This window comes from Drosophila subobscura, chromosome A (assembly GCF_008121235.1).
Source record: "Drosophila subobscura isolate 14011-0131.10 chromosome A, UCBerk_Dsub_1.0, whole genome shotgun sequence".
NCBI classification, from domain to species: domain Eukaryota; kingdom Metazoa; phylum Arthropoda; class Insecta; order Diptera; family Drosophilidae; genus Drosophila; species Drosophila subobscura.
In genome coordinates this window covers 20,355,970-20,374,948 of record NC_048530.1, presented here as the reverse complement: position 1 = coordinate 20,374,948, position 18,979 = coordinate 20,355,970, and the positions used below count along the sequence as shown (strand labels likewise).

General features: G+C 42.9%; 2 protein-coding genes across 2 annotated transcripts; one reads left to right on the top strand and one right to left on the bottom strand.

Annotated features, from left to right (window-relative positions):
- The first annotated feature begins 4,457 nt into the window (after window positions 1-4,457).
- On the top strand, window positions 4,458-5,361 carry LOC117903416. Its single transcript, XM_034815431.1, has 2 exons — window positions 4,458-4,679; window positions 4,739-5,361. The coding sequence occupies exons 1-2, from the start codon at window positions 4,571-4,573 to the stop codon at window positions 5,359-5,361; spliced, it is 732 nt and encodes a 243-aa protein (XP_034671322.1). The 5' UTR covers window positions 4,458-4,570.
- A 12,482-nt stretch (window positions 5,362-17,843) lies between these two features.
- On the bottom strand, window positions 17,844-18,485 carry LOC117890411 (thioredoxin domain-containing protein 17). The gene is made up of 2 exons (XM_034795226.1): window positions 18,205-18,485; window positions 17,844-18,140 (listed from the first exon to the last, which is right to left on the bottom strand). Exons 1-2 carry the CDS (start codon window positions 18,347-18,349, stop codon window positions 17,890-17,892), a joined length of 396 nt encoding a protein of 131 aa, XP_034651117.1. The 5' UTR covers window positions 18,350-18,485; the 3' UTR covers window positions 17,844-17,889.
- Window positions 18,486-18,979: the final 494 nt, after the last annotated feature.

Here is an 18,979-nt window from a genome sequence, read left to right as displayed (position 1 = left end):
GGGCAAGTGGTGAAAGGCGGCGCACAGGCACATAGACAGCAGCAGCAGGACACAACGACAAAGGTCCTTTCTCTCTGTGTGTGTGTGTGTGTGAGAGTGCTTACAAAAACACCTTTACGCACGCTGCTTTTTTTTTGTGACTCGACACGCTTTTGCTCTTGTGAAAGGAAAGCCCCCGCGTCTCTCCACCCAGCCAGCATCTTGGCTGCCTTTTGGTAACTCGAGCGGCGTCTTGTTCTTGGGCGCCCGCTCAGTGGTAGCGGGGGGTGGAGGATAAATGCCCTCAAGGCGAGATGAGGCGTGGCGTTTCCTTTCCTTTCGTTTCGTTTCGTTTCGTTCTTCTTCCCAGCTGTCGCCCATTCTTGCCGAATGCAATGCCAACATTTTTTTTTTTGAAAAATCATCTTCAAGCACTTTCACTTTTACTTTCACTGGAGGCGCCTGCTAAGCGCCTAATGATGCTTATTTCGGGCGTGGCACATGGAGAGCGAGAGTGGAATATTTTGTATTCTTTATTAGTTTGGCAGGGCCGAAAGCGAAACCAGAAAAGAAATTGCTTTAAATTAATTTGCATGCCAAGGCGCACAGAAGCGAAGCCACTCTGGGAGTGGGTAAGGCGAGCTGGAACTTGGCTCATTAAGAATTTCACCCCTGGGACAGAGTCCTCACTGCTCACTCTTTGTGCAGAGTATCCACACAATTGGGGAACTCTTTTTTGGAGGCAAGCTTCTTGAGCACTTTCTTGGAAATTAATCAATGAGTTTTATTTATTTTTTATAAATATTTTTATTTGTTATATTTTGTAATCAATTTATTTTGCAACTTTTGCTGCTATGCCACTCAGTTATAGAGCATCTCTAAAGGAGCTACGAGTGGGCCTTAGCTATTAATTTTGTTCGCTTCGTGGGCTGCCACTTTTCCACCTTTCGAAGCCAAAATTATGCAGCCAAGGCAGGGGCAAGAAAAGGCAAAGCAAAAGGAAATAAAAGGCAAGGAAAGCCAAAGAAAAGCAGCAAAGCGAATACTTTAATCCTATTGACGTTTAATCAAGAGTCAGGCGGCAGGAGCAAAAGCGACTTACGCGCAATTACAACAATAAAAAGAAAAAAGAAAATAAAAAATAAATAAAGGCAGTACAAAATAACAGCCAGAAATCGTTTATAAATTTTCCTGTTGAATTTTCAATTGCCCCCATGAATTTCCATGTCAACAGCAGGGGCAGAGTAGGGGAGGAAACAGACACCCAAATTGTTTACCTTGCGACCTTCTCGATGCTCGGAACTGTGTAACCTGTTGATGGAAACCCAAGCAGGACCTGGGTGGGCTGGCGGAGTGGCAATATTTAAAGCGCTTAATAAATAATCACATTTGCATTTTCACTTGTTGATTTTTCGGTTGCCCAGGAGATTGCCAGGGCACAAAAATTCGCTCCAAGTGCCGACAATTTTTTGTTGTTTTGTTTTCTGCTGACTTTTGGATAAGTTTTGCGGGGATGGATACACAGCCCGAGCACGAGCCCGAGGCTGAGGACATTGAAATTAGCCAGGCACTCCAAGCATGTGCCCCGAACACCCTTCCCCAGCCCCAGCCCCTTCCCCTTCCCCTTGCCCGTGCCCTTGCTGTGTGCTGAGTGCATTTTGTGCCCTGTCATTGGGAGGCTAAATAAATTGAAATTAGACGATGTCAGCACAAAAAGCTCCAGCCAAGAGTGGGCAGAGGGAGAGTCAGCTGGCTGACAGGAGTGGACGTGTGGGAGGGTTTCCCCCTGGCGGCCGACAAGTGGCAGTCACAACATTGACTGGGCGTTACACAGGAGGCCTTTCTGAGGTCCCCAATTTTCACTTAGCTACTGGTTTGGCATAGTGCAAATTGCACAGTGATTTGCTGTAGATAATGGGGCAGATCGTGGCTACTCATGAAAGCAATATGCAGATGGAAAATCAGCTAAAGGCTTAATGGGAAACGGAGAAACAAAAAGAATTGAATAATCGAATTGAGAAGAATTAAACGCTGAGAGGGGAAGATCATAGTTCAAAGTGCCTGGAACATGCCCCTGCTTCCCCTTCACTTTATTTATTTGCACTATTTGGAAATTTAAATTAAATATTTGCCCAGCTGCCATTTGGCGAATAAATCTCTAAAGTTGGATTTATTTTTGTTGTTGTTAAGTCTCTCTCATTGCCATTTCATTAATTTGCTCCTGATCTATCTTCATATTTATCTTTGTGCTTGCAGAAGTTCCAGCACCAACTGGAAGTTGACTTCATCTACACAACTTTTCCTCTGTTCCTTCAATTTGAGAACAGACACGACCCCGAGCCCGAAGGCGGCAATTAAGTTATGGCTGGGGGGGTGGGGGGAAATGCGTTTAATTGTGGGTAACAATGGGCGAGGCGTCGACAGCGTTTTTTTGTGCTCCAGCAGCACCTGTGGCATAAATTGTTGGCCAGATTCCCAATGGCTGCCAGGACCTGCCACACCCGCTGCATAATGTTTGTATATGGACAGATTTATGCTGAGTATGCGTAACATTTGCCTGGCAATATTTCCGCAGCGACAGCATTTTTCCCCTAAAAATTCCCCAATCTTGCTCTTGCTCTTGCTCTCTCGCTCTATCGCTCTCCCTCTCTGTCTCTCTGAGTCTGGTGTGTGGGGGGGGGGGAGGCGCTTTTGCCATTACCTCATCTTGGTCTTCTACAGCAAAAGCCAAACATTAAATCACTTAAAATGCCAGTCCAAGCCCTGGACAAACACAGACTGAGAGAGAGAAAGGAACGCAGGAGGAACGTGAGGAGGAGCAGCGGGAGGAGGAGGAGGAGGAGAAAAATGAGTGGGCAAATGAGGAACAGAAGAAGTGGCAGAGAGTAGAGTGGGAGTGGGAGTGGGAGAGGGAGAGCTTGCGGTTGGGAGCTTGACTTGGCGCTAAGAACTTCTGGAATTTTCGCACCCCTCAAGTCTCTCCCGCTCTTTCGCTCTCCCTTAACATGTACATCCGTCAAGTGGGACGGGGGGAGGTCTCCACTCCACACCACTCCACTCCACACTCTCCACAGTGTTGTTCTATTTTATGCGGCGAGAGAGTGTTTGTCCTGGCATTTTGACATTCAACGATGATGGCATTTTCATAATAATAAGCAGTTCTCTCTTCTGTTTTTTCTCCATTCTGTTGCATTCCAACAGCAGTAGAGACTCGACCCGTACTCTGCCACTGAACTGTTTGTTCTCCGCAGAGGAGTGGGTAAGGATAACGGTAATTTGTTGAAATTCCATTCAACGAGAAATTCCTTGCAAATGGAATGAGATTTCGTCGTGCACTTTTGTTTATTTTCTATGCTCCCCCGGGCTATGATTAAGGTAAATGCAGCTTAAAAGCAATTATCTGTCAGTTGCAAAATTACTTGCAAATATAATGGAAAAGTGACACATCTTCGTCGCACAAAAACGAACACAAACTTGGCAAACTAAGGGCATCTTTTTTGCTCACTTTGAAGACAGCTTTTATAGTTTCTTCTAGAAAAACTCGCTAATAAAATTCAACTGAAGAAATATTTTCTGCAGAAATGTCTTCGCCTCATACTTAGATATTTTCCACATGTCAGAGCATTGGAGTGGTCTTTTTATGGACTTTATTTCATTGGAAAAATATGAACATAAAAATGCGAACCAAAAATAAGTATTAAAATCAAATAATATCCATTAAACATAATTTAAAAATGTATTAAATATTAATACATATATTAAAAAAAATACATTAAGATGGGAAAAGTTCAAAATAAACAACAAACAAATCAATAAAAAATTTGTATTAAAAATTCATATTAAAAAAATAAATGATAGTACTTATTGTTACACATAATTAAAAAAAAAAAAATAAAAATATTAAAAAAAAGTTTAAGATGGGAAAAGTCCAAAATACAAAATCAATAAAAACATGAATATATGTGGGCTGCGTTTTGCCAATTGCGATCCCTAGACAAAACACCAAAACGAGCAAGGGCGAATTCGCGTCACTGCGAATTCCAAACACGAGAGCAGATACAAAGAGAAGACGAAGGAGAGCGAGATGAGAGCGAGAGCGAGAGCGGACAACCGATCGGCGAGAGAACGCTGAGAGGGGAGTTTCTATCCAACCTCCGACGTAAAAGGTTGTGTGCGAGACCAGACGACGAACGACGCAGATATCTAATTCTTGTACCGTTATACCATACTTAATCACTTATTAACCTTTACTTATAAACAATAAACATAAACCCCCACATTAATATATAAAATGAACATTTTAAAAATAATAATAATAAATAATAAGTCAAATAATACTTATTTTTTATAAAAAAAAATTGCTGTTCAATTTTATATTATGTTCTGCTAAATATTGAAACTGTCAAAACGAACAAAAACTAATTTTTCGCTCCATTATTTACAGGAATGCCCTGCCTGACTCCACGATATCTATCGATATTAATGCCCAACAGCAATCGACGCGGAAGGCATTTTGACAAAAAAAACAAAAACCCAAATTGGCTTCAGTAGTAATTTACGAACCAGGAAAACATTTAATTGCTTGTTGAATATGTCTGCGCCAGTGGAGGACAACAGCAGCGACAAAGCCAATAAAATGGATCTAGAACTGAATGTGGAGAACTTGCCAAAGTGTGCTGTGGACACTCTTGATCGCATTGGTATGTACACAAATAAATTGCGAATATTGAATTGCTTTTGTAACACTTTTCACTTGCAGCGACTCTTCTTGCTGCTGATAATAATCAGAATTTAGTCATGCAAATAATTGCCAAATACATTTTCTTGGAGCAGAACAAGCCGTCTGACCGGCTGCAGGAGTTGCAATTGGCCGTGGCGCTGGTTGAGTGCTTTTCAAAGCCAGGAAGAAATCGGGCTGCAACCTGCAATGCCATATGGATGTCGCTCTTTGGCTGCCACCTGACACCGGAGCGCACCCAGTTGCTGGGCAAAGTATTGGAAAGCTTGGAAATGTTTGGGGCAGTGGCACCGCTGCTCATCTCGGCCGGCCTGTGGCCTGGCCTCTTGCGTTGGGTTTCCTTGAGCAAAACCTACAGCCAATTGCATTTGTTTCTACTCAAAACGCTCCACAAATATCGCGCCAGTGGACAGATAAGCATTCTGAACATACAGGCCTTGATGCAGATCTATCAGTCGTTGCAGAACTTCTGTGCCCGTACAACTGCCACCGGTGGCGACCGAAAGACCAATACTTTCTATCAAAAATGCATGGAGCGCTTTGCCCAAGCCCTCCGGATTGCCATTTATTGCAAGTGCATTATTGCAACAGGAGCAATGCCAACCAACACACAGGCTCATGAATATCGTCAGAGCTCATTATAAGCAGCAGCAGTTTTATTTGATTCTATGTGTGGCATAATTATGTGAATAAATGCAAACACACATTAATGCGATTTTGTGTTTAACTTGCGCATGCAGAAATTATTGAAAAATGTGTCTGCAAATACAACCGAAAAGAAAGAATTGTATTGCTTTCAGCGTTGATTTCCTATTGGGTTATCGGCAGGTGTATTCGGTTATGTGTTACGGCGAGTGCTTGGCCACTTGCACGTGCAAAAAGAATGCTCCCAACTTCCATTTGAAAACCATTAACGGCTCTGGGGCATATGAAGTATGGTTCAAATATTTGTTGATTTATTTATAAGGTTTTTTCGCTGCCCCGCGCCAGCATTTTCACGCGCTTTTCCGCACACAGCATTGAGTTTTGTATGCAAATAATTGCCGAGTGCTCTGCCACCCCCAACGAGTGTGTTTGTGTAGGCAGCTGAGGGTCCAGCACTCAGTCCTGCGGCTCGAAATTTTGGTGGAAGTTTAAACAATGAACTGCCAGGCCCATTAATATTACTTTAGGCCACTCGCGACTTTGACTTCGCAGCTCCTTGGTGCTCCCTTTTTCTTCTATTTTGTTTGCCTTGTCGCTGAGCCAAACAACAGCGACAGACGTAAGCGCGGTTTTTGATTGTGTTTTTTTTATATATTTTTTAATTTTATTTTTATTATTTGCTGGTGTTTGTGTTGGAAAGTTCAGCAAGTCGCCTTTCGCTTCGAGTCTCCCCATGTCCTTGGGCTGCCGCCGCCGCTTGCCTTTTTTTTTTTAAGACAAACAAAAATTTAAGTCTGTTAAAGACTAAAAATACTCGATTTAAGAACGGATTTCAACAAAAAAAAAAGCATTAATCTTAAAATCTTAAAAATAGTGCACACATTTATTTTTTTTTTTTTTTGTCCTGATTTTTAATGAAACTTTTAAATTTTTTTGGCAAACTGAATTGAATTTCACTCGCAGGAAAAATTCCAAAAAGTCATTTCCCCTCAACTTTTCAAAGAGAGAGAGAGAGAGAGAGAGGAGGTGAGACAGGGGTGTGGGGAGGAACAGCCAGAGGGTAAATGAAGAGGAAGCAGAAGAAGAGCAAGAAACAAAACACAGAAAAGAAAAAAAATAAAAGTTTTTCGAGGAAATGGCTGGGAGTGGCGAAACAAAGTTATTATTACTTTAATTTTGTGAGTCAGTTGAGGAGGGCTCGAGCAGCTCGAGCATCGAAGTTTTTGGGGTTTTCATTTGTTGCTGGAGGATGTGGGCTGCCCGGCCCCACTGTGATTTGTCAGGAAACCTTCAAACCTCCAAACCACACCAGCGCCACAATTTCTTCCCAAATTGCATCAGCGCCATCTTCTCGAGTCGAAGTACCCTTTGAAGCATCCAAAAAATATCGTTTATTTTTATTTTATACAAAAATAAATATGAAGAAAAATACAAATTAAATATTTTTACATATCCAATGGTAATTTCGTTTATTTCATATGAGACAGTTGGACTTTTCGTTGAACTTTTGTAAACGCAAAAATAGTCTGGGCTCGGGATTAAACCAAGAATAATTTCGACTTGCATAAAATGAAATTTGAAGCATATTTAAATCTCTTGAAGTAATAAGAAAGGCTACACAAAAATGTTCCCCAATAGCCACTGCACACTGAGACCATGGCCAGGGGAACGTTGGGAATTTTTGAAAGATGTGAAACGCCTGTTCACACTGGCACCATTCACCATCCATGGAAAGTCAGCTGATTCTTTTGTGTGTTTAATATTAATATTATTATTATAAGTAACTATAACAAATATAATTATTGGATGCGTTTTGGTTTACTTATTTAAATGTTCTGCTATAGGAACTGTTGGATAAAACCATTGTAAAAATTGTGTTGGAAAAATTTGTGAACAGTTTTTTATACAAACAGCCAAAAAGTCCAAGTTGTGACAGTCCTTATTCTGCCGTGCAGAATAATGCCACAAAAAAAGGCATTTCCGCCCACTGTGCACTGAAATCTGAAGTTTAATATGTTCCCCAAGGGCCTCATTAGTGGTGCCCCCTGTCGCTCTTTACGCTCACCCATCCACTCCCTCTCTCTCTCTCTCTCTCTCTATCACTCTGTGTGTGTGCCATCTAACCGTACAGATACGAGTATACCCAACTAATACACAACATTTGCTTTACACTATTTGACATTGCTTTTTTTTTGTTGTCTGCAAATCTTTTTTTCCTCACACTTTTCGGTTTGTTTTTGCCCCCTGATTTTGTGTTGATTGAACAAAAAAATAGAAGCAGCAAAAGGGGTCCCTAGCTGAGGTTTCAACTTTAAAGTGAAGGCTGCCCTGGCCCTAATGAGTGTTATTATGGATGGATAACACTGGATGGGGGTGCTCCTGGCACCCCAGGGAAAACGTACGTGCTCCTTGGGGTTCGCTTTGTGCATTCGTTGGATTGAATATTAAACATGCTGAAAACTTGTCAGTGTTTTTGCCACTAATTTTATTAGTAATAGTGCGGGAAAGTGGCAAATTGAAAGACAGACAGCAAGTGCCAACAAAGGAGTAGCCAAATAGGTTTTGAAACTTTTCTGATTGGAGACTTGGAGATGGTTTTATAATCAGCTTTTCTTATGGTAAGGAAGGGTATGGAAGGGTACCAAAAGAGCACCTGAATAATGGCTTAAAATTGCAGCTGCCTGGCTGCGGCTCCTGAACTCTGGAAGAGTATATCTATCTACATATGTATCGCCTATGTTCTATGGCTCTATGCTAATGCCTTGATTACAATATCACTAATGGCGCCAATTTGTTGTTGGCAGAGCCACGGCCTGCCGCCCTTCAAAGAGCCGGAAGTGGCACCAAAGGCCAAGGAAAGACGCCACAAAAGGCAGACGAAAAAGTGAAAGGAGCATCGTAAAAAAGAATACCGAAAATATCCATCAAGTTAGCCAAAAAAAAAAGAATAGATATAAAAAGAGAAGCAAATCTAAAAGCGAAACGATGCTGGGATAAGGATGAGGTATAAGGCAATGCTAGGGGTAGCCTAAATACGATACCGAGATACGAGATACGGGTGCGGTGGCCCTACGCCTGAACGAGTACGAATACGAGAAACGAGTCGTCCTGTGTGTCCTGTGCGTGTGCGTGTGTGTGTGTGTGTGTGGTAAGCCACGAGGCAAAAGTCTGCACAAAAGCAGCACAAGCACATTTCGACTCAAGGCCGCAGGACAAAGCACTCAAAAATATGAGACAGTCGACAGTAAAAGAGAGCCAACGCGTTGGCAGCGTGAGAGAGAGAGTACATGGCAGTCAGGGTTCACTCAACCCAAGAGATTCTGGGCATTGGAATCACAGATACGTTGGGTGTACCACTTTAGCTAATTTCTATGCACTTTTCTATGACTATTTGACATTTATTGTATATTTATTTGAGTCAATTAATGTAACACAAAATTCTCTGATTTGGGAGAGTTCTGTTCTCAGTCGAACAGTTGAATCATCTCTCATTTTGCTGGGTATCTACCTCTGCGACTACTTTGACTCTAATCGAAATGTTGAGCAGGACAATCCAACTCATTCGGCTGTCTGCTGCCTGCTGCCTGGCTCTCACGCAGGCGCACTCTTTGTGCGGCAACAATGAAATCCAATAGGAAAACAAAAACACCAAAGGAAGACGAACACAAAAGGAATGTGTTTTGCCCAGCCCAGGTCTGGCTGGTCACAACATCCCAACAGCCGCCAGCGCCACCAACCAACCAATACCCTACCTTGCAGCTCAACCCCGCCAGCCAAGCCGGCCAGCCAAGCCGGCCAGCGGATCGAACAGCTGCGGCCCATGTGCGTATGCAATGAAAAGTCCGCGCTACCCGCAATCTGCAGCAGAAACCAGCGTCCGAGGCGCAGCCAACTGGGAATTTTTAATTGCTTCTTGTTGTTGTTGGCCATGACCAACCATGGGCATACCCTGCGCAGAGAGTACTACGACAATGAGCAGGGGGGTGCATGCAAGCCAGAGCATTATTGGAACTATCAGAAATAAATCAGACACAAAAGCCATAACTTATTTCTATTTTTGGATAACTTTTAATTGTAGCATCCATCTGTGCAGGGTATTTGAAGCTTCGTTAGCCATAGATACCTTTGATGCAGGGTGTTCTTTATGTTGTTTGGAATGGGGTGAATGGTGGAGAGTTTTGAGTGGGAGTTTTGCGAGTGGGCGCAGCATTGGGTGGCAGGTCACTTACCTTTGGTCGCTGCTCACGGGCTGCGCTGCTCTGGACCCGCGCTGATGATGATGCTGCTGCGGCACCTATTTTTGTTGTCGTCATCGCCGTGAAGCCGCTTGGAATTTTATGTTTTTGTTTGTTTGCTTTTGCTTGAGTTTTATTCACGTTTAGGAATTTATTTAGTTTTTTTGTTTAATTTTCGTTTAATTTCATCGCACACTTTATTTATTTATTAATTATATTTTCGTTATTTTTAAACTAATTTATGCATTTATTTTGATTATATATTTTTCAAGTATTTTTTTTCACACTTTTTTGGCACACACACTTGCAAAAAAAAAGAACAACAACAATAAAAAATCGAAAAAATACAATTTCTCGTATTATCTAGTTCTATTTCCAGAAATATTTCTGCACAGTAGATTTATGGAGGCTTGAATCTATAGATAATTAAATTGCTTCAGGATATTGCTTCAGGATTCAGCCTCGTCTCGTTTATTGTACAATAATATTTGTGCAACATTTTTTGGGGCACGCTCGATGCCCGATGCCGTTTGCGGATGCTTTTTTGCGGATGCTTTTTTGCGACCGCCGTTGCCCTGCTGCTGACGCTCACAACTGCTGTTTTTTTTTTTTTTGTTGAGGCTTCTCCCGTTACGCTTTCTTTTTGTTTTTGTTGTATTTTTATTTTCGTTTTTTTTTTTGTTTGCACTGCTTTTGATTTTGTTTGTTGTTTTCTTTGTTTTTGTGTTACATTCTTTGGCTACTGCTTCTGCTTCTGCTTTTGCCTGTGGTTCTGGCTCTGCTCCTTCCTCGTCTGCTTCTTCTTGTTCGTTTCCTCTTGTTCTCTTGGGCTTGCTCTTCTTGTTGTTGTTTCATCTCTTTTTCGCCTTCTGCTCTTTTGGCAGTCCAGCCACCAGCCATTTGAGCACCCCCTTTCGACACCCACCCCTCTCACACTGCGCAGACGTCGTTCTACCCGCAACCCGCCGTCTTTGCACCCAAAAGCGTCACAAAAATCTCACTCAAAGGGCTGGCTGGCTGCCTCGTTTTTCATACACTCTTTGGCTCGCCCTCCACCTAGACAAATTCACTCAAAACTCACCTCAAAGTGGAGCTGAACGGATCTCAATCTGGCGTGCTTATCCGCGACTCTTTCGCCTCTCTTTTGAGCGCCGCTGCAAGTGGCCGTTGGCTCTCTTTCGAGCGCTGCTGCTGCTGCTGCTGCTAGCCTTTGCTCTCCTTTGAGCTCTATTTGGAACGCAGCTGCCGGCTTTCTTTCTCTCTCCCCTGTGCTGTGCTCCTTCCTCGTTCTCTCTCCCTCTCTTGGATCACTTCTTTGGAACTTGGAACACTGCTGCTCTGCTTCTTTGGTCTCTCTCTTTGAGTGCTTCTGCCGGCTTTTGGCACCTACCACTCTTCGAGCTCTCTCCTCTCTCCTGCTCTCCTCTCTCCAGCTGTTGGTATTCCGTTACAGTTACTTCCTTGTATTCTAACGGCTGATGCCGGCTTTTGCTGCTGTTTCCACTCTTGCTGCCACTCTTTTGAGCGCCAAACTGTTTATCAGCTTCCCGTGGGTTTCTTCCGTTGAAAAGAGAGCGGCCTGGGGGCTTATCGCACAAATTACCGATTTCTTTTTATTTATTTTTGTTAGTTTTGTTTAACTCTCTTCTTTGGTTTGGCACATTAAAAAAAAATGCAAAAAATTACAAACAACCAACACAAAAATTTGCCTTAAAAGAACATTGGGAAAGGCGAAAAGTTTTCAATCGGCTATTTGCAGTAATTTATGCGGCCCGTTATCTGAGGAAGCCTGTAGACAATTACACAGTTACAGAATACATTTACATGCGCTCACACACACACGCACACCCACGCGCACACACAGTGTGTGATTAGTGCGGGGGGAGATGGTAAGGGGGAACGGGGCTTATCAGTCGAGATTCCCTCGATTCAAACAAACACGATTTTCCAATCGGATCGCGGTCTTCGTGGGCGTCTAAAAACGCGTGCAATTCCGTCAACGTTCAACGATCCTCTGTCGCTCCGACAACGCGCCAAAATCAACTGAAACGATGCGGCCACGGCCCCAGACCCCAGCCTCAGCCTCTCTCTGACGCTGTCGCTGTCACCCCTACCCCACCATTCCGCATGGAAATGAAATTGGAAATAGAAAACGCCATCAAGCGAGAGCACGACTGAGCGAGCGAGCGAGCCCGCGGGCGATTTTAATCGCGCACGCAAAAACAAAACAGTAAAAATAAAACAACAAAAAATAAAATAAAAATGGAAATGAAAATGAAATCATGAGATCGGACGTGTGGAAAGCTGCAGATGCACAGCAGGCAAGACCCAAATCGTAGCCAAAAGAGATGAAATGCCACAGACCGTTGAATGCGCTACACAAAAGGAGTTGGGGATAAAGGATAAAGTCTAGAAACTAATATAAATAAATTCCCTAAACGTATTTTACATATTCTGAATAATCCAAAGTAGTTGAAATGAATCCAAAGAATTCCAAAAATTAAATTTTTCATCGAATCAAACACGCAGTGCCGCAAGAAATCTGAGAGCAAGCGTAAGAAAATGTTCAATGTTCAATCTCCAATTGGGCGTAGAAAAATGTAAATAATTTGAATAATCCAAAAACGATCCAAAAATGCAAGCAAAGTATCAAAATTCACAGGGCACAGCGTAGACACGAGACTGGAAGTTCACCAAACCGCTAACCACGTCCACAAACAAACGCGAGATTGGCTAGTGAGGCAGGGAGGGGGAGCTGGGCGGGAAGGGTTTGTGCCTTTTGTGAGATCAGCAATAAGTCGGGTAATCAAGTGACAAATACTCGCACTCGCCGCACAGTTTGTGCAAATTGTTTCATCAATCAGTGACTGGCAACAATCTGTAGATTCAATGGGAAAAACTTGACGCATGGACGGATGGATGGATGGATGATTATGCCTGAACAAACTGGAACAGATCAGCGTCATTGCATTCATTCTCATTTATGTGGCTCTAAGATAACTTTTGGGTTTTATGGTAGTTGCATTTAAGCTGTTAGATAGCTGCACTTGATGCTCACTCGCGTTTAGATAACATTTATCAGAGACTAATTACAGATAAGCTCAGGTGTAGAAAAGTTCCTGGGGATCAAAATGGAATTTGCTGTTACTTTACTTTACTTCAAACTGCTCTCTGGGACCTCCCAATGTCTTTTTGTAGGGCAAACATTTGAGCGATTGCGACTGCGATTTCGATCAATCTTGATTGCTTTTTTTTTTGCTGTCTCTGGATGCTCAATGCTGATGTTGATGAACACAAGCGGAATTGGAATTGGAATCGCAATCACAAGCACAATCACGAGGCGACTTTATTGTACGCCATACAGTATCTTCCTGTCTGACTGTCTCCGTCTCGTCTCACACGCGACGATCGTCAGAATGACAGAATAAATGTGTTTATTGTCTTTGCGGTTATTGTTATTGCCATTGCTGATAATTCGTATTACAATTGCAATTGAATGGAGGCAGCTAACCATTAAAATGCAAACAAAAAACAAACAGTTTCGCAGCAGTAGAGAAAAGCGAAGCCAACCGAACGGAATCGGCACCGGCGCCCAACTGCGATACATTCTCTGGGTGCTGCTGGGGGGTGGCCGAATCTCCAACTATCTTCAAACATTCTCAGATACCCACGATTGTGACTGCAACACGACGCTGGAGGCAGAGGGCTACAGCGGCAAGGGTTACGCTCCCTCTCTCCCTCTCTCTCCCATCAGAATGAATTTGTTTATTGGGGGGAGGGCAGCTGCTGCTGTTGCTGCCGCTGTTGCCATTACGGTTATTGCTATTGTTCATATATATTTGTATACCCAGCACTCTCGTGAGAGCATATGCAGGCACACGGACAGCCGAGACAAAAGTTTCAGTCCAAATCGAAGCCGATTGAGAATGGGTAACCCGTGGGTCGAGGTTGCCTTCTGCCTGCTGCTTTTATTATAATTGCCATTAAGCAAACAGTTAAGAATCATTCGAATCGAAGCGAACCATATCGAACACAATGCCGAACGGAACTTCAACGAATTTCAAGGGTGGTGGGGGGTGGCGGGGTTTAAGGGGGGAACCCTTGGTGACGTTTCGACTGGTCTGTAAATCAATGGCGTAAAATTCGCTGACGAGGAGCGCAGGCAGCAGCAACAGAAATAATCCCATTTCGCTGCATTTGTTGTTGCCATTGACGTTGTTAACGATTGCCAAATAGTGTGGCGGCACACCCCCTATCCCCTACTCCACCACCCTCCCTCCGCCACTCCGTACTTGATTCGTGTCGTCATTAGCAACGAAGTTGGCGGCAAAAAAGAAACAACCGATACAAAATGCTTGTTTGTTTTTTGACTTTCAACTCGTTTCGACGCTCAGTTTTGTTTACCCGCCACCACGCTCTCTCTCTCCCTCTCTCTCCCTCTCTATCAGCGGCAGAGAACTTCTGCACATTGTGATAAGCGGACAGAGCTCCCAGTTGCCCAGTTGCCCGGTCCAAGCGTGGCATTAAGTTATCTCAATTGTTATTTTTCCGTGGCTGACAAATCGGTCAGTGGGGGGGCTGAGGTGTTCCTCTCTCCCTCTCTCGCACACACAACGTAGAGCCTGTGGTCCGTTATTCGCAAATATCGAAATATTTATTCTAGGAGCGCACTTTAATTGTCTTTCGCTTTGAAATTTGAAATTCTAAAATTGACTTGTTATATTTTTGACACTATCTAAGCCCTGAAATAATCTCGGATCACTTTTTTTGCATTCGATTTGCCATTTGGCATTTCCCCCTTTTTGCGGGTGTCAATCCGCACAACAACAAAAAAACTTTAATCCATATTTCATGTGGCAGCGCGTGTGTGACACTTGATTGGATTTGTTCGCATATTTTATATTTATTTTGCTGTTATTTTTGACTTCCAATTCGATAGATTCAGATATATGCAAGTCTTGGGCATGCGTGTGTATCAGCAGCGGATAAATATATATTTGTACGTATATAAATATCTGTTTGGGTATCTGCTGTATCATTATAGATAGATATAATTTCCACATATCGATGATATATGCACTACACGTTTGCCGCTGCCTGTTGCCGTTGCCGTTGCCGTTGTTATGGACTAAATGCGTCAATTAAATAAAAAAAAATTAATAATAAATAAATACGCAGAGGCCAGACACATCTATGGATAGATACAAAGATACAGCAACAGAAACAGTTGCATCACTCTCGCCCTTACACCCTCTCCCACTCGCCCAACAGTGGACTCTGTGTGACAGTTCTTTGGGAATTATAAATAAATTATGATTTTCAATGACACCATAAATCGCACTCACAGCAAAGATAAAATATATACGCAAATATTTATCGCTAATCGACGGCGCGCTAAAAGTTTTAAGTCCCATCCCAGGCACACCGAAAAATATTAATAAAAAAAAAAACTAAACCAATTCCATGTCTTCCCTTAATCCTCCCAAGCCCATAGAACGCAGAAGATATAATTTTCCTATATGCATCTAACCTTTGTACATATATTTGTTGTTCCTTCTAATTTATTCGCATCTTTTTTTTACGATCTTCTTTAATGACATTTCGCTGAATTTGGACTAAGAACAACGCAGATACTCGCATATGGTGTGTGATGCGGGGCATGCCCCAAGCCCCAGGCTCTCCTACGGACAGCTGTCTACCTTGTTACGTGCCTCATTAAGTATTTTCGGGATTTTTAATTGACAAAACAACCAGCACGAGAGAATATATGTAGCAGGCAAAATCAAATTTAATTTCGTTTATTATAAATCACAAATAATTTTTCGACTCTTCGTTAAATTTGATTTTTGATGCCAGAGTAGAAAAAATTTTAATTGGAAATTGTGGCACAATTCAGATCAGGAAGTAGTCAAGGATTTATGAAGATATCTTTGGAATTGCAGATGCAAAACCGGAAAACTATGATGAAAAGCCCATCGACAGTACGCATTTGGGAGGAATGCTCAAGGGAGACTCTGACGGAATAAAGAACTTAAATTCTGCCTCACCTTTCGGCTATAAAATCTTTGCGAGCCAATAATTTCGGCTTTTCTTTTTGCAATTATTGTTGTCAGCCTAATTTTGTGCTAAGAATTAATTAAGACATCGCATTCGAAATCGAAATCGGCATCAAAAATTGGATCATGCGACAAAATGCCTTTGGACAGTCGCAGATATTTTCAGTGACCTTCAGGGGGCCCCAACTTCTCTCTCTCTCTCTCGCTCTTCGATCGCGTTCACATTTGTCAATTTAATTTAATTTATGATATTAATTTTTTTCTTGGTATAGGCAACCTTTTCTCTGCCCCATTCGCTGCGACTTGTTCAAATAATTGTTGTTGTCATCTCGCATATTTATTAGCACCAGGCCGCCAAATGGGCCGCAGCATCGGGCCATAGAGGCGTTCGTCGGTCGTTATTATTTATTTGCGCATACAATAAGTTTTCTTCAAAAATACACACAAACTACCCAAAGTGTATGGAGGAAGGAGGAACGATTTCCAGAGATATTTCTACAAACGAAGAAGCGTGCAAAGGCAATTGAAGAACGTGTGTGGGGATAATCGGCAGCTTGGATTTAATTGTTGACTGCCAGTGGATTTGGCAACGTTTTTTTTCCAAATATTATGTTTAAAGATGTTTATTCACTTTTTAGGAAATATCTATGTGAGCTTGGGCAATCCTTTCTAGACTTAAAATTCAGGATTAGTCGGGAATTCGCACACTCTTTAAGGCTGCTTTAACCGCAACAGTCATGAACCGTCTTGTTGGGTTCCTTCTGCTTCTAAGGAACCCTTGAGTAGCGGGTATGCAACAGTTTTTGGCTGTGCTCCCGTGTCATTTCGCATCCCCGCTCCACAAACTGGCGTGCGGCAAGCGGGTTAAATGGGTTCAAGCAGCCGGACAGCCGAAAACCAACCGCAGGCGTCTTCCCATCTTCCCATCTTCCCCGCCTCCCAGCCCAGCCCAGCCGCGCAACTGTGTGTGCGTGCGTGCGTGTGTGTGTGTGTGTGGGTGCACCCTTTTTGGTTTTACCTACATTCGGGAATTGTGGCGTTATTTAATGGCCCAACACTCTTTGTTCCGCTCTATTCATGGCCCAACCACTCCTTGTCCCACTCTACGCAGGGGCCAGCCTGCTTTTTGTGGCTGGCTTTTTTCGAACGCGCGTAACGGTTAGCGGTAACGGTATCACGGCGCGGTGGTCCAGCCCGCGGTAAACGCACCGGTCCGCGAATAGCGGCAAACGTTTAACAGCTAACGATAACAGCGGTCGGCGGTATAACGAACCAAAAAACAAACAAACGACGAGGATGAAGGATGATGACACCGCCGGCGACAAGAACTAATGTTAGGGAGAGCGAGAGTGCGCGCGGGAGAGCGGCCGACACAGCCGCGTGTTGCAATGTTTACCGTTAGGCTGCCTGCCGTACGCCGCGTGCTTCGCCAGAAAGCGTTCGTTACGGTGCTTTGTGGGTCTTTACCGTTATCCGCGCGCGCCACACCGACCAGTGACCGTGCATTTATTGATGAAAAATACCACCGTCCGGCACTCCGAAATATACCCATTAATACTGTCTCACTTTTCAAAACATACCGTAAATACCAATGTAAATCATATTTGTCTATTTTGTTATTTGATTAAATATTTAAAGCTAGTGATGACTCTCACCTTTGAACATTTAATTTTATTCGATTCATTAATGAATTCTCTACAATTTTGATAATACAAGGACTCCTTTTTATTGAATTGGACATACAAAAAAGGTTAAACAAAGAAGACAAACAAAAATGCCTTTTTATTTTACATGTCCTTTTTTTACATAGTAACTACACATTTTCTACGACATCTTTAATGGAGGATGAATACACTTTAATAAATATTGAAAATATTTTTAGCGGCTGTTTTGAAGCGTAAGTAATTATGACTTTTTCTCAGATTGACAGCCCATATTCGTTGGCTAGCAAACCAACGAACGTGACTTTTGCGATAGTTCCGCAAAACGCTCGCAAGCGAGCTCGCTAGAAATGAATTTGAATTGTTTTCTCGAGCCTGCATGCGAGTATTTTGCGACATGTTCTGTTAATTACAAGATAGCGCCACAAGCGGCGTGTTCCAACTGAACCTTCTCCGCCAGAGGGCGCACATTTCACGAGTGTGAAAAAGAGAGGGAGCATTTTTCTTTCTTTTCTGTTCATGCCCATTCATGTAAAGCATTTTATTATAGTTTGTTGTTGGATAAGTCTTTACGGCTAAGTCTTGGGGTTCGCCGTCTCCTCGAAGAACAGCTTCAGCAATCCGCTTTTGAGCAGCTGATCACCCTCCAGCCGCTGCTGCCCCTTCCAGAGCAACACACTGGGTATGGAGTTGACGGAGAATGGCGGTTTGCGGAATTTATTCGCGTCGGAGCGATCCTTCCACGCATCCCGATTGCCCACATCCACCACGAGAACAAGGGCATCCTTAGTGTATTGCCGGAATGCCGTCATAATGCCTTCCTCAGCTAGCAAGAGGAACAATAATGAAGTTTAAGCAATGGAATTGGGTTTTCATATCTGTTTTCATACCCTCCACACAGTCCGGACACCAGCTCTTGCCCTTGCTGTCCTTCTCGCCAAAGAAATACAAGTAGATGGGGCTCGTTCTGTTTTTGTGCACATCCAGCATGTTCTGGAGCTCCTGGAAGCCACGCACCGGCACAAATTCCGTCATTGTGTTGCCTGCCTGTGTTCTTTCTGGCGCGTAATTAGAATATATGTTGGAATGTGCTTTCGAGGCGGCTCCAACTAATCTAAAAGTGTCGATGCGACAGCGGATAAGTGTAATTGTTTTATGATTATAATGGAGATAAAATAAACACAACAATGGTGGACCCAGCCGGGCAGTGTGGAGAGTGTGCTGTTAAGCGCGCAAGTCAGCTGTGAGCCTATGACACTTACATATTCGACTTTGAAATAAAAACACATGCTGCATGATTAGTAGAATAGATTTTATGTTTTAAGCAAAAGAATTAAGTTTGTTTCTGCTTCTTAAGAATTTACAAGATTACAAATAGATTCAGCCAGTGGAATAACTTTGGCAAAAGTCATACCGGTACACATATGACAGATTAACACAGCGGAAAAGCTGTTCGGAGCTATGTTAGTCATATTTTAGTATTTTACTTGAAAAGTACATCGAATGCTCATTTGCATAAATGTTAAACAATTCTTATTAACAAGGAAGGCAAATATCGTGGAGCTTTTATTTCCTTTCTACAGATCTACACTGCAGCTACAAAAATTGCTTACGGCGCGCAATCACGCGCCATCTACCTTAACAGAGGGCTGCTGTTAAACATTC